Below are 15,674 nucleotides of genomic sequence, written 5' to 3' on the forward strand. Positions count from 1 at the left end.
GAAAATCAGTCAACAAAAAAGTTCATCTAAAATGCGATGCAACAGTTTTCTTTTTTAAACAAAACACTTCCGATTTGGTACAATAGAAACCATTGCTAGAAAAAAATACTTTTTTGTTTTTGTTTCAGGAATTCCGTTAGACACAGTATTAGAAGTGTTTGGTGAATATTTCGTGCAGTACTGTTTTCGACATGGGTACGATCAACTATTGAGAACACTTGGTAAAGACTTCATATCATTTATACAAAACTTAGATGCTTTGCATGCAAACTTGCAACGCACTTATTCAAAACTACGACCTCCATCATTCAGGTGAGCATTTTTCTCTTGAAATCAATTTCTATTCTTCTGATAATTGATTTTTGATTTTTGATTTCGGTGTTTTAACGCCACTTTCAAGCACTGCATTCAGGCAATTTCGTGCCGGCCAGTTTTTATTGGTGGGGACGAGCGGGATTTGAACTTGCAACCTCAGTGTTGACTGGCCAGTGATTACAGTAGTAACTACTTTGACCACTCGGCCACCGAATTCCCTTCTTCTTATAATTAGAACACATTTAAGGAATCTGTGGATTGACAATTGGGTATGAAAAGAAGAATACTACAAGTGGATTATATATAATATACCTCAGGTTTATCATTGTAGATGTAGAGATTATAGAAGGATTTCTACCATAATACACGCTATCAAATAAAAATCATATACAAATCCATTTTATTATATGTTTTAACGAATAAAGTCAAAGCAAAATATAACAATTACAGCATAATTTCTACCGATTCAAACCATTTCGTATGCACAAATTGAAAAATGATGTTTTATATAACGAAAAGGTTAACAGATTAAACATGCACCCTCGGAAAGCATAAACATGTACGAGCTTTAGAAATCAGAAGAAAAGTAAAGTAGATTTAATCTTGTCGATTTCCCTCATTTTGTTACATTTTCATATACTTTTAATATTCAGAAAATATAGTTAGTAATATCATTTAATGTAAAATAAATGTGCATTAGTGTTATACTACAATAAAGCACTGTTCAAAGTTAATTTTTTGTTTTCGTTATCTTTGATTTCCAGACATCTGAAAAGAATTGCGAACAGGGGGCTTCTATCATTGTAATGAGTTCCCTCTTCCAAATTGACATTTCTTAGTTTGAAATGAACATTTTCCAAATTTCAAAGCTGACGCTGAGAATAGTAGAATTTTTTACATCCGAATCTCCCAACTGGTCTTTCTTATGACTATAATGATAAATTCAAAATATTAAAATCACTGTTGTATAATATATAAGCAGGATAAAAAGACGATATTCTTATTTATATTATCAACCTTAGTTCATTTGTGCACTTGCGTGGCATTTGGTAACAAAATAGCTGATTGTGTGAAAAATTCTCAATATAAGGTATATAAAGGGACAATCAAAGCTAACATGTTAAGATTAATAATTAGCTCTAGACAAATATGTGTACAGAAATACAAAAGCATGTGTATGGAATGTTAAACATGATGAAGTGTTTTCATGGGTAAATATATACCACAAACTAAAATCACTCTCTCTAACTGCGAAAGACTCACATAACACTGTGTATGATAATTCAACGAACAGCTATCAAAATGAATAAATATAAGCAAGGATTTGTTATAACATGAGCAACACGACGGGTGTCATATGTGGAGCAGGATTTGCTTACCCTTCCGGAGCACCTGAGATCACCCCTATTTTTTTAGTGGGGTTCTTGTTGCTTATTCTTTAGTTTTCTATGTTGTGTCATGTGTAGTATTGTTTTTCTGTTTGTCTTTTTCATTTTAAGCCATGGCGTTGTCAGTTTATTTTCGATTTATGAGTTTGACTGTCACTCTGGTATCTTTCGTCCCTCTTTTACATTAATAGGACTTGGTCACAGATTGCGGTAAAATTGTGCATACAACTTTGGATCGATGAACTATAAATAAAAATCGAAAAAAATAATGCATTTATCCCTTTTAATATTTTGAAATAAGGAAGTGTCATTATATGCTAAAAAAATGTAAACATAACTGGCGTATTAGTAAATTCGAATTAGGAAAACATAAAAGAAAAAGCGAGTAAATGATAGTACACGAATAGTCCACACACCATGATTGTCAATTTAAAAAAAAAGAATACAAACTATTAGTAGGAAGACGAAGCATAAACAGAATATATGTGTATATTTTTAGTCATCCTTCCCATATGTTTAAAGGAACAACAGTTTTGAGTTTGAAAAGATGTGTATTTAAATAATTGTTTCCGAATGTAAATAATGACATGTTGGTCATCAGCAGGGCATCATGTGATGATAATTTTTATAAAAATATTTGTAGTCTTGGTATAGTCTTAACGTATTAAAAACACATTGGTGGCATTGGTCTGCTATGTTTTCTGCTCTTCGGTCTAGTTATTGTCTCGTTAACACATGTTCTCATTTTCTATTCTATTTATTAAATATTTATTTACAGATGTGAGCGGAAAGATGCAGATTCTGTTTATTTGCATTACTTTACAGAAAGAACTGGCTTGCACCCAATAGTAAAAGGTAATTATGTTGTTATGATGATTTTAATTACCTTATTTTACAGATAGAACTGTCTCACAGGTAATTATGTTAACAAATTTATTTTATCAATATTTAAGAAGTTATAGAACGAAACCAAACCGTATAGTACTAAGTTAATGAAGGCTAATGGGTTCATTACTATCTTGAAGTTAGTTCGTGAATATATAATTAAGTCATTAAGGTATTTCTTGATATGCAAAAATGCTGACCAGTATAAAAGCGCTTCAATATATTTAAGTGTTCTCTGATTTCTTTAGCGGGCGTAATTGTTGTATCCTGTCGTATTTCCATTGAATCATACGTTTGTATTCGTAAGTCCGTCTGCATTTTGTTTCCGACCCTTCTTAAAACTGTGACTGAAGCCGTTAGAAAATATCTGCACGTAATCTCTGTCTTAATATTTTACCAGTAATATGTAGATGACGTTAATTGAAATCAAAAACGTCACAACAGTCATAAGCATAGCGAACCCGTTTTGAATGACAATAAACACTGTTATGTGAACACTGTGAGATTGTGCCTAAGGAACATCACTGTCCAAAAAGTAAAAGCTTTATACCAAAAGAAAGAAAATTAGTTACATATAAAGTATATTTAAAACATGCTTGTTCATACATGATCATGTAAAAAAAAATCATCAAGATAATGTTAAGTGTTGTAGAATGTATCAATTAATTGCACTTTAGACCGGTCTTTACTGAGTTTGGTAAACTGCCTTTTGATTTATATACTTATATTGATAAAAGTCATATGCATACTACTGTCATTGCGTCCTGTATTCATGAGAGAGTAAGTTATCAGATCAAATGACGCATCATTGTATAGAAAGTTCTACCACTGATATAAAAGTACATTTTTATCACGTTTATTTCTTGTCGCTTTTATTTCGTTTCATTTCCAACTTAATAATGCTATGTCTTTATTTTTTCATATTCTGTTTTGTATACTGATTTGTTTGTCTTTTGATCTTTGCTTTTTTTGCCATTGCGCTTTTTCGACTAATGAGTTTGAATGTCCCTTTGTTATCTTTCGCATCACTTTCAGACCTTTATAATCCTCAACTTCCTTAACCTATAAATCTCTTCGTTCATCCTTCATCTTACATCTAAACAAGTACGTTAAGCTTAAACAGAATTTCACTTTACATAACTGTTCTTAATTTAATTGACTATATCTGCTAATTGCTCAGAGATTTTATCTTGTAGTGTTAATATAACTTGTCTCAGACAACGATTATTGAATACAAACTATGATTAAATATTGCACTCAAGATCTAACCTCGAGAGAAGATTAGTTAAACTTTTCATTCTTGAAAAAAGTAAAATAACAGAATACTGAATCCAACGAAAAATTCAAAACGGAAAATCCACAATTAAGGGGCTAATTCAAAAGCTCATACACATCAAACAAATGGATAACCACTATTATCAGTGCTGTTCACTTTCGCATTTCATTTGGCCATGCATCTTTTTTTTATTCAAGCGTCATCGATAAGTCTTTTGCATACAAAAATAGTAAAATCACAAAAATACTGAACTCAGAGGAAAATCTAATCGGGAAGTCCATAATCACATGGCAAAATCAAATGACAAAACACATCAAAAACGAATGGACACGAACTGTCATATTCCTGACTTGGTACAGGCATTTTCAAATGTAGAAAATGGTGATTATGACATAAAGAATTACAAATTTAGTATGTTTGGTGATGGATTTTTTTCTCGTTTTTTTTCAACAAGACAGAAATAAAAATCGATACTATTTTTATAAGGCAGCTAGATTGTTTAAGAGATATTTTTCATACAGTATTTGCAATCAAGTAACAAAAATGTCTTTTGTGTTTTCCAGCATGCATAATGCAATTAATAAATAGTACGCCATAGTGTCATTATCAGCAAAGATATGCATAAAATTAAACTACGTACTTATGTCCGTATCAAATGAAGCTAAACCTAGCATCCCTTTTGTTCAGAAAGTTCCAATTCAACATGACTATGATTAATGCCATTTTCTTGAAACGGAAAATTGGCTTTGTTTTAATAATCAATACAAGAAATATGTTGTTTATCAACCGTTTTTAATATCATTCTATTATTCTTTTCTTTTCTTATAGCACATGTGTAGGTATTAAAATGGAAAACAACACGTTATATAAATGTCATGCGTCTGAAGCGTTTTTTCATGGATTAACCTTTATCAGGAACACTCACTGCCAAATTTTTGTAATAGTAATTACATATCCTTATAAAAATGAACGCAATCATAATAAAGTACGAAGCTCTTTTCTGGATGTACCTTCATCTATTAATTATAGAAGGAATGGTATAGTAATTTATATTGACCACGGTGTTGACGTTATTGCTGAGAGCGTAGTAAGATCGCGGTATCATCGTAGTCTGATCTTAGTAAGAACTTGCTATAATCGCAGTAGCAACGTGGTTAGATCGTGATGCAATTAGATAAATCGTGTTTTGGTCATAGTAAGAATGTGATGAGTGTTGTAAGATCGTGATAATTGTTGTGAGGTCGTAGATGAGCATGGTGAGAACGTGGTATCATCGTAGCGGGGTCGTTGTTTAAGCGAGTGAGGATGTGGAAGCATCGTAAAAACAACGAACATTTACATTTCATGCCGCTCATACTGCGACCACACCACGATCTGAATTCTTTTTAGATGGCGGTGATGCGGTGCGATTGTGCTCTTGTGGTACGTACGGGGCTTAATGCATAATCGGTTTTAGGGTTAACATATTCATGAATATCACCGTTTTACCGAGTGTGAATTTGCACTGCTATACTACGTATCTCGATATTCTATACCACCCAGCATTCATGTATTTATTTCTGATATTTCTGTTTTGGTTTTGGTTTCGGTTAGCTAATGTGGTATGTCTTATAGTTTGTATTCAAAATTAGTATAAAATAGCCTTTCAATGTCGTCATTGTCATGATAATTGTTTGGACTGGTATTGTGAAATAATTGATTGAGTTTCAAGATTACATATTCGTTATAAAAGTGCGTCACTGTATGTGATGTCTTGTGTCCTCTGTCGTTGATAGACGATGCCGGTTGTTTTTCTGCAGTTTGCATATTGGGTTGACTCTTAATTTTGTTGGGCGTGTTCTCTGTGAAAAGTGTTCTTGTGTGTTTTTCCGATGTACTTCTTTCACGTAGTTTTGTCATTTAAGCGATATTTTTTAACACTGGCATATAAGCGGGAGGTTTGTCTAGCCATAACATCAGGTTCAACCCACATTTTTTTCTTTAAATGTCCTGTACTAAGTCAGGAATAAGGCATATGTTATAAAATAGTTCGTGTATATGAATGTTGGCGTTTGTTTAAGTTACAGTTCAGTGTTCCTCTCAAGAACATTTTTAATGAGTTAAGAACTTCACTTACTACAAGAAACAATGAAATACACAGAATGTTCAGAAAATATAACTAGGTATTATTCATGCGAAAAATGCGACTTGGTGCATGAATATAGCAATAATTAGAACTCACATTCTATTCCCTCGAAATTGTAATACTAATAAACGCAAAAACAAAAAATGAAATTTACAGTATCATAAGGTGTCGGACATTTTGGTTGACTAAAGTATCATTCAAATGGTGTGGATTATTAATAGTATATCAATGATCAGTTTGTATTCCAATAGATTCTCACTGTGTATCCCTGAGGTTGAATTGTTCGTGTCCTCATATGGAACATAACTCGTACAGATCTATCTTATACACAAACAGAAAAAGTATATTGCAAGTCCTTAAATTTCCCTTTTAGATAAATTTATATTTTATAATTTCCTGTTAATCAATAACCCAAACTTCAGTGAGTGCTAGCATCTCATATATATCTCAGTTATATCTTTTTCTGATATTCTATCAATATTTTACAGGTGTCGTAAAAGTTGTAGCAAGAGAAATTTACAATCAAGTAGCTGAAATGGAAGTTATAAGCATATCAAAACAACAAATAGAAGGTGGACTTGACCAAGAACACGTGATATTCCTAGTTAAACTCAAAGACATCGATAAAAAGAAGATACCAGATAACTGTTTGAATGTTTTTCAATCGAATGGCAGTCAAACGTCTTTAAATACTAGTCATTTTTGTAAAGCATTTCCATACCATATTGTCTTCGATGAAAATCTTGAAATCAAACAATGCGGTGATATGATTCCAAAAATATTACACATGTACTTGAAGGCAAATACTTCGATGACAACATTATTTGATATCACCCATCCTCCCATGAAATTCAAGCTTGAAAATATATTGACGTTTATCAATAGTGTATTCTATCTTGGAGTGAAGAACAACAAAAATGCAGAAACTAGACTCTTTTTACGAGGTGAGTTACTAGTATACAATCGCATGAACTTTTTTTGTTATGTAAGCTCGACACACCAAAAAGTCATAAAATGCTCTATTAAGCAGTAAAAAACAACCAATTAATAATTATATAATATTTAAGGTTGTGACTTATTTTATAGTTAATAATAAGAAATAGTACAGATTGAAACATTCTACTTATAAACTGAGGTATGACTCATTTTGTTTTCCTATGATAATCTGTAATTTATAGAAAGAAATGAAAACGGATTATCCTCAAAAGTAAGATATTTACTTAACATATGTTATCTAATGATAAGATATTAACATGTTTGTTACTGTCTGTCATATTTGTATTGTTATAATTCATGTCGCTGGGTTTTTTTTTTGAATCGTTTAAACTTTTTGCAGCTGACTATACGGTATGTGTACTGTTCATTTTGAAGGCAGTGCGGTGACTTATACTTCATTAAATAAGCGTCACTTGGACTTTAGTGAATAGTTGTTCCATTGACATTCATACTGCATCTTGTTATTTAATTAAATTGCGATGAGACATTAGAAAAACGCAATAGAAACGATGAATCGACTGTTACTTTGATTTAATGCACCAAGCGCATCATTGGTCCTCTGTGACACAAATATTCCACAATCATGGTGTTAATTGAAGTTCTTATTATTAGCTCAACATGATAAGTTTGGTTTAAACTTCTTCTTGTCACATAACGTTAATTACTTAATGCTTAATTGTGTTTGGTTTTTTTTTGTATGTCAAATGCTTTGGATAGATGATTTACGTTTGATGATGTTTGTATAGAGTAAAATAACAAAATACCAAACTCCTAGGAAAATTCAAAATGGAAAGTCCGTAATCAAATGGCAAAATCAAATGCATCAAACGAATTGATAACAACTGTCATATTCCTGACTTGGTACAAAATGGTTTATTTAACCTGGTTTATAAACTGTAAAAACCTTTATATTGACAACGATTTGTGAACAAAACAAACAGACATATTAGGTAAAAATGTCAAAAATAGGGGTACATCAGTCAAAAAATGGTGGACTAAACCTAGTTTTTATAGCTAGCTAAACCTTTGACTTATTTAAGTATGGATTTTGTTCTTAAAGAAAATATTAATACACAGTCAGTTTAATTGAAGTCTGGAGCTGGCATGTCAGTTAACTGCTAGTAGTCTGTTTTTATTTATGTATTATTGTCATTTTGTTTATTTTCTTTGGTTACATCTTCTGACATCAGACTCGGACTTCTCTTGAACTGAATTTTAAATTGCGTATTGTTATGCGTTTACTTTTCTACATTGGCTAGAGGTATAGGGGGAGGGTTGAGATCTCACAAACATGTTTAACCTCGCCGCATTTTTGCACCTGTCCCAAGTCAGGAGCCTCTGGCCTTTGTTAGTCTTGTATTATTTTAATTTTAGTTTCTTGTGTACAATTTGGAAATTAGTATGGCGTTCATTATCACTGAACTAGTATATATTTGTTTAGGGGCCAGTTGAAGGACGCCTCCGGGTGCTTGAATTTCTCGCTACATTGAAGACCTGTTAGTGACCTTCTGCTGTTGTTTTTTTCTATGGTCGGGTTGTTGTCTCTTTGGCACATTCCCCATTTCCATTCTCAATTTTATACACTACAGATTCGTTTTTAATGACCACACAAGATACCTTATTCTAAAAACAATATACCAATATTGATATAGGAGATGTAATTGTACCAATATTGATATAGGAAATGTAATTGTACCAATATTGATATAGGAAATGTAATTGTACCAATATTGATATAGGAAATGTAATTGACTGCATACAAGTTAATTTTGGTTAATAGAAAGTAGCCACAGTGACAATTTTGATAGAATGATAAAACTTGGCCAAAGTAACAATTATGATAGTACAATAAAAATGTTCCCATGTTACAATTCTTACAGTATAATAAAACTTTGCCCTTGTGCCAACTTTGTAAGAATAATAGAAATTGGCCTGAGTGACAATTGGGATGAGACTGACGTTGAAACACCAATCACGCGAAAGACAGAGTGCGCTGCTAAATATCTTATGAAGAAACGGAAATTATCAGAATTTACTGTTTGAGATAATGTCATTATAAACATTCCTCAGTATGATCGTGTCCCAACTTATCCCCGAAATATTTAAGGTTTAATTATTAAATCACTTAGTACATTATTTTTGTATATCAAATGCATTGAATAGATAAGTCATGTTCTATTTTGTTTGTTTGCTTTTCTAGGTCAAATGCTTTGGATAGATGATTTACGTTTGATGATGTATGTTTGTTCACCTCGACTTTCAAGTTTACTAGAACTCAAACAACTCAATATTTATTTGTCAGATATACCGTTGTATGATGTAACAAGGGAGTTAATTCTTCTTAATCAACAAAGAATTGCTGAGATTGACATAGCGTACGTAATATGTAATGGTCACTACGGAAGGACCATAGAAACACTAACTGTGAAATCATTTGTACTATGATTTTAATGTATCTTACCTGACACGACCCAATGGTTTGTTTTATAACGTAACGTTCATCTTATGCAGTTTTACATGAATAAACTGCATTTATCTAGAAATCCCTATTGGGTCTTTGCTCTTAGATCAAAATGTTGTCTTATTTATTCAGTAGCTGTAGGTGAAAAAGAGCAGTTATATTAACTAATTATTAATTAACTAGACTTCAAAATAAATCATATTCATGTAAAGTGTTGAATTAAGCTCAATGTAATATCAATATCATATAAAAATACATTATTTTTCATTTAAATGACATACACATTATTACCTTGTTTTGGTCTGACTTATGCCGCTTTGTCCAACAAATATTAATCATAACATTGAAAACAATTTACACATCTTCAAGGTTGTCATCGCCTCAACCTGCGTCAGCATGTATTTGCAAAACTTATAACACTGTTTATATTGCAGTTTCAGTTGTTTTCTTTTGTGTGCATCTTGAACAATATAGACTTAATAAAGATAAAACTTTTTTCAGAAAAAAACTGGATGAAACGACAGCCGAATTAAAGATAACTTCTCGCCTTTTAGCGGAAGAAAAACAAAAGACTGACAATTTATTATTCCAAATGCTACCACAAAAAGTTGCTGACGAACTTAAAAATGGCAGAACTGTCAAAGCTGGTGAGTTTATACAGGGACAGTCTATACTAGTATAGAAAGTCCCTGGTTTATAGCAAAATATCTTATTGATTGAATAAATGTACAATAATCGTAGGCTATGACCAACAGATATTCTTATAAGTACAGCTGATATTGATACCTTATTCATACCGTTTTAAAGACTATCATTCGTCAACCTCAATCATCGAACAAAAGACAAATGTAGAAACTAATTATTACACAGATCATATATAATAAAATTGAAAAACCATCAAAGGGTAAATTAATCTGATGTAGTTGTAATCTTTGTGCTAGAAGATTTTAACAAAGAATTCATTGTAATAATGGATTTTATGCTGGTAGGTAAACATTTGAGCATTTGTCTAAACTAAATCCTTGATCATTGACTACATCATTTTCAGAAAAGTTTGCAGATGTTACTGTACTATTCAGCGACATAGTGACCTTTACTGACATAGCTGCAGCTTGTACGCCATTAGACATTGTCAGAATGCTGAATGAATTGTATCAAAGATTTGACGCCAGAACTAGTGAACATGACGTGTATAAGGTACCAAATCTTATTTTAGTACATATAAAGTTTTAAAGCTAAATATGATTTATAGTGAAATCAAAAGACAAAGCCCGTGTCGCCTATGAATCTATTTCAGACGAATGAAAAGTTGTTTATTTAATATTAGTGGGGCACTGATTCATCTGTGAAAGTTTACTAAACATGTACGGTGAAACCACAGCCTTTCATGATATCATTACCAAAAACCATATGTCTAATGTTTCCTAGCACATCATCTGTAATTCAGAATATTTAATATTGAAAACTCAAAATATTGTTCTTTCTTTTGACATTCCATATATCATAAAGTACAATATCGTTTGGAAAGATGGTAAAGTGTTAACATTCACGTTTAATACATTCGTTCATGTTTGAAAAAAATCATTACAAATAGGATTTTATCTTATTTTCTCATGTAAGTATTCAATAAATAACTCAGAACAAACCCTTACTTAAAATAATATGACTTTAGGTTGAAACCATAGGTGATGCATATATGGTAGTCAGTGGAGTCCCGGAAGCCAAGAAAGTTCATGCACAGCCGATTGCCAAATTTGCTATAGATATGATAAAAGAAGCCAGCAATGTTAAATCACCGGCTACAGGAAAACCCTTACAAGTAAGTAATTTTAAAAGAGTGTATTTTTCCCTGTATTTAATTCATGCTCCTCTACTATTGACTTATATTGGACTTTACATATATATATAATTCTGATCATTTGCTCGTATTATTTCTTTCTTTGTTATGCTTCTGAATTATTATTTTCTTCGTTCTTTTTGTTGAATTTACTGAATATTTAAATTTTGGAACTAAACGGTCAGATTTATTTTAATTGACCCTTAGAAGTACTCATACTGAAAATTAGCTATTTGTTCAATGATTTTAATAACGATTATTTCATATCGGTTAAAAATTATCTTCTCTTAATGGATAAAAAGGGGCTATATGGCATTCTTAATTCTTCAGTTATAGTTTTCGTCGGTCATTAACAGAACATAAACGGACCAAAAAAGTGGTCGTTAACGGACATGTTAATGAATGGTGGGGCGTGGTTTCTATGTTAATGACCGATAGGGCGTCGTTTCTCTGTTTCGAGACATGTGATAGTCCCTTTCATAATACATTTTCCTGTTTTCAATTTTGTTGTAGATTTTTTAACATATGTTTTCTTAAAAGATGAAATCATAGAGAACTTAACTTAGTATTTATATACTGAAAAATTGCTCTTAAATGAATGGCAGTGACCTTTGCTACATCTGTTACTACGACAGGTCTTCATTCTTTGCTATAGAAATCGTACAATTGCTAGAGTTTGCTTCGAACATTTTGAATTTATGAGAATTTGTAAAAACATGGTTCCTCAATGAAATAAACATAACAGTTATTGAAGAACTAGTCATTATCGTGATACATGGACTGCCCGTAGGACAGTGGTATTGACTACGGCTCAGTCATTATCACTGTCTTAGTCAAAACCAATGTCCTTTGGGCAGTCTATGTATCACGATATTGACCAGTTTTTCAATAACCAAATATGTAAATTTTCTTTGTTGTAACATTAACATATAAATAAGTCAAATGTTACAATGGTTTTTAGATACGCGTTGGAATCCACAGTGGTCCTGTAGTTGCCGGAGTTGTGGGTGTTAAAATGCCAAGGTATTGTCTTTTCGGCGACACTGTAAATACGGCCTCACGTATGGAAAGTCATGGGGAACCTGGTCGTATACATATAAGCCCGACATCATACAGGTATTGTAGTTTATTTTTTCGATGTGTCGACTTCAAATATGAATAAAAGGATGTTTCCTGTAAACTAGTAACCGAACGACCCAAGTTGATCACAACTTGTATTAAGAAGTCACCACAAAGGTCTACATAACACGAAGATCTCAATCGTCCCTTGTTGAAAAGATTGCGAGTTAGTTCAATAGAAAATTAAAAAAAAAAAAAACCCAAGACCAAATTCAAATCGACAAATTATCAAAAGATAGCTACCACTAATGAAGAATTTCATGACTAGGCCAGACACATACTTATTTGGTCGATTGACACATTTTTGGTATCATTCATTTTTCTTAAACTTGATCAATGGCAGACCAAAACATGCTGCTAAATCGAAGTGAGACAGCGAAGTATACACTCTGAAATCTATGTTCGTTTGAAATTAAGAAAAAAAAGTTGATTATTTCTAAGGCGTTAATTCCTAATCTACCGTACTATACACTTATTCGACTATTAATAATTAATTACTGACGTCATTCAAAATGTGTATAATTGACATTAATATATACATGTAGTTAAATGTATTTTTTTGAAAACAAATATTTAATTTATTAATGTGCACGTTAACGTTAATTAGGAAATGGTACCAACTTTTGTCACTCTATTCCTTCAAAATTGTTTTAAGGGTTCTTTTTTAAAATTATTATGTTTTACTGTAACACGCATGTGTATTTTAAAGAATAATGATATGGGAGGAATGAATAACTTTCCGGCAGACGCTCGCCTGTATAATATTTATTTTGTGTATACAATGTAATTATATTATTGCAATAACTTATTTCTATATTTTTTCTTAGTTTGCTCAAAGATGATCACTATGTATTCAGAGACAGACAATGTATAGAAGTAAAAGGAAAGGGTTCGCTACATACGTATTTCCTTGTTGGTGAAAATGGTAGATTATTGTCAGAACCAGAAGATATTTTCCGTAATCTTACAATTTTGAAAAATGACATTCCATTGAACGGAAGTGTGACTAAAACTATAAGCTATGATAATTATAATGATGAAATTACACCCATAAAAATCAATGTCGTATTACAAGATGATGGTCAGATACCAAGAAATAACAGCAACATTGTTGATAGAGAGACTAAGAATCTTAAAACGAGGCCTCGGACCAGCACCATGTGTAATCTTCTTTAATTTGTTGTAAATAAATTAATTCTGAGGATGTGATCAAAATATTTTAATAAAATGTTGTTGTTATCTTTGTTCTACGAGTTGTTGTTATCTTTGTTACACGAGTTGTTGTTATCTTTGTTTCACGAGTTATATTTGTTCTACGAGTTATCTTTGTTCCACGAGTTGTTGTTATCTTTGTTACACGAGTTGTTGTTATCTTTGTTCCACGAGTTGTTGTTATCTTTGTTACACGAGTTGTTGTTATCTTTTTTCCGCGAGTTTTTGTTATCTTTGTTCCACGAGTTGTTGTTATCTTTGTTCCACGAGATGTTGTTATCTTTGTTACATGAGTTTTTGTTATCTTTGTTCCACGAGTTGTTGTTATCTTTGTTCCACGAGATGTTGTTATCTTTGTTACACGAGTTGTTGTTATCTTTGTAACACGAATTATTATTTACAGTGCTTATATAACGCTTATCTAAATAAACATTTACTCTTGTTGTTGTTATCTGTGTACCATTTGCAGTTCGACCATGTCTTACTAAAACTTTGATAAACACTAATATCTGTTCTACCTCAGGAATAGATTACCATAGCTGTATTTGACAAAACTTTTAGGAATTCTGGTCCTCAATGCTCTTCAACTTCGTACTTTATTTGGCCTTTTCAACTTTTTTGGATTCGAGCGTCACTGATGAGTCTTTTGTAGACAAAACGCGCGTCTGGCGTAAATACAAAATTTAATTCTGGTATCTATGATGAGTTTATATATAATATTGATTTTATTAAACTATGCAAGCTTTCCCTTTTCCCTTTTCAATTAATTAAAAACATTCAAACCACAAAATAAAATGTTGCTTCTACATTTAATTCAAGGTGTGATTTTTTTTAAACTGGCGTCTTGAAGATTTAAGGGTAATTTTTTATCGTGTAAACAACTTCACCTTTCTAAGAGTACTTTAAGTATATGTTTAAGTGTTAAAGGAACAACATAGTTTATGAATACCATTCCTATCCTGTTAAAACTTTCTTCCTGTATCTTGAAGATATGTACATTCAATACATGAATAATATTGAATGGTATCTTCCAAGATTCAAGTTTATATTAACTTAATAGTTGCGTTTCCGACACTTGATATTGAATGTCAAAATACTTAACCCCTTTCTGTTATTTAATTTTGTGGGAAAATGCATCAGATTACTAGTATGCATGTACTATATCGATATATATCAATTGAAAAATAGATGATTGCACATAAAATCAATATCAGTTTCTGTGGCAATACGTACCTCAAATCGGTATGAGGACTGATGTGTCACGATCTTTTTATCATACACCCCTAATGTAACGCATACGCAATTGTTTTAAACGAAATCTTCTTGCATACGTACGTATTACACATTAACATAACATTTAAACTTTTAAATGGCTTGTACCGTTTATGTTTGATTCCGAACTTTATCAAACTGACGCTCCTTTCCTGAAATAATGATGAAAGTATTGTTCGGTAGTCATCATATGTGTAAAAACTCTAATTTTTAAATATGTTGGACAGAAATATGTATGAAAACAACCCACCAACACAAAACGAGAGAGAAAAAAAATCATATTTTATTGAGTTGTATTATTGGTTACGTTTTATATAGAATGAACATTTCTCTGTTTGTGCGAAACTTTAAAAAAAAAGTGACTAAAGTATAGAAATATGTACTTTTACCTATAATGGTTTATATTTTCAAATTGTGAATTGGATGGAGAGTTGTCTCATTGGCACACTTACCACATCTTCTTATCTCTTTCTATAAAACTCCTTCTCTTCGGCTGTAAAAACAATGAAAAAGTGTTGGTTCCATCTTGCTGTGCTTGATATGAAAATATGCAGTACCTTCCGGTCAGAATAAGACGTTATAATCGATACCTTTTGTAGGAAAATGTTCATACTGGACAACTGTTTATGTGTACGAGGTTGTCTTATTGTATATGAAATAAAAGTACAACCAACATTATGTTCTCCCAGCACTTCATCTTGGTCGAGCTACTTTGCAGAAGGAACCTTTGGTAGTCCTTTTTTATAGAACTATTTCGACAATTAGACAAACTTCCAATCTTAACATTT

At 31.8% G+C, this 15,674-nt stretch overlaps 1 protein-coding gene across 1 annotated transcript in view; it reads left to right on the forward strand.

Moving 5' to 3' along the window:
* LOC143048709 (guanylate cyclase soluble subunit beta-2-like) overlaps window positions 1–13,647 on the forward strand; it is a 49,836-nt gene extending 36,189 nt beyond the window's left edge. The window contains exons 4-12 of the mRNA XM_076222589.1: window positions 129–312; window positions 2,482–2,558; window positions 6,478–6,933; window positions 9,186–9,360; window positions 9,948–10,093; window positions 10,495–10,643; window positions 11,119–11,265; window positions 12,245–12,399; window positions 13,230–13,647. Coding sequence (XP_076078704.1) covers window positions 129–312; window positions 2,482–2,558; window positions 6,478–6,933; window positions 9,186–9,360; window positions 9,948–10,093; window positions 10,495–10,643; window positions 11,119–11,265; window positions 12,245–12,399; window positions 13,230–13,578 — 1,838 coding nt within the window. The 3' untranslated portion in view covers window positions 13,579–13,647. The remainder of the gene's footprint in view (window positions 1–128; window positions 313–2,481; window positions 2,559–6,477; window positions 6,934–9,185; window positions 9,361–9,947; window positions 10,094–10,494; window positions 10,644–11,118; window positions 11,266–12,244; window positions 12,400–13,229) is intronic.
* The last annotated feature ends 2,027 nt before the right edge of the window (window positions 13,648–15,674 follow it).

This window comes from Mytilus galloprovincialis, chromosome 1 (assembly GCF_965363235.1).
Source record: "Mytilus galloprovincialis chromosome 1, xbMytGall1.hap1.1, whole genome shotgun sequence".
Classification (NCBI taxonomy): Eukaryota; Metazoa; Mollusca; class Bivalvia; order Mytilida; family Mytilidae; genus Mytilus; species Mytilus galloprovincialis.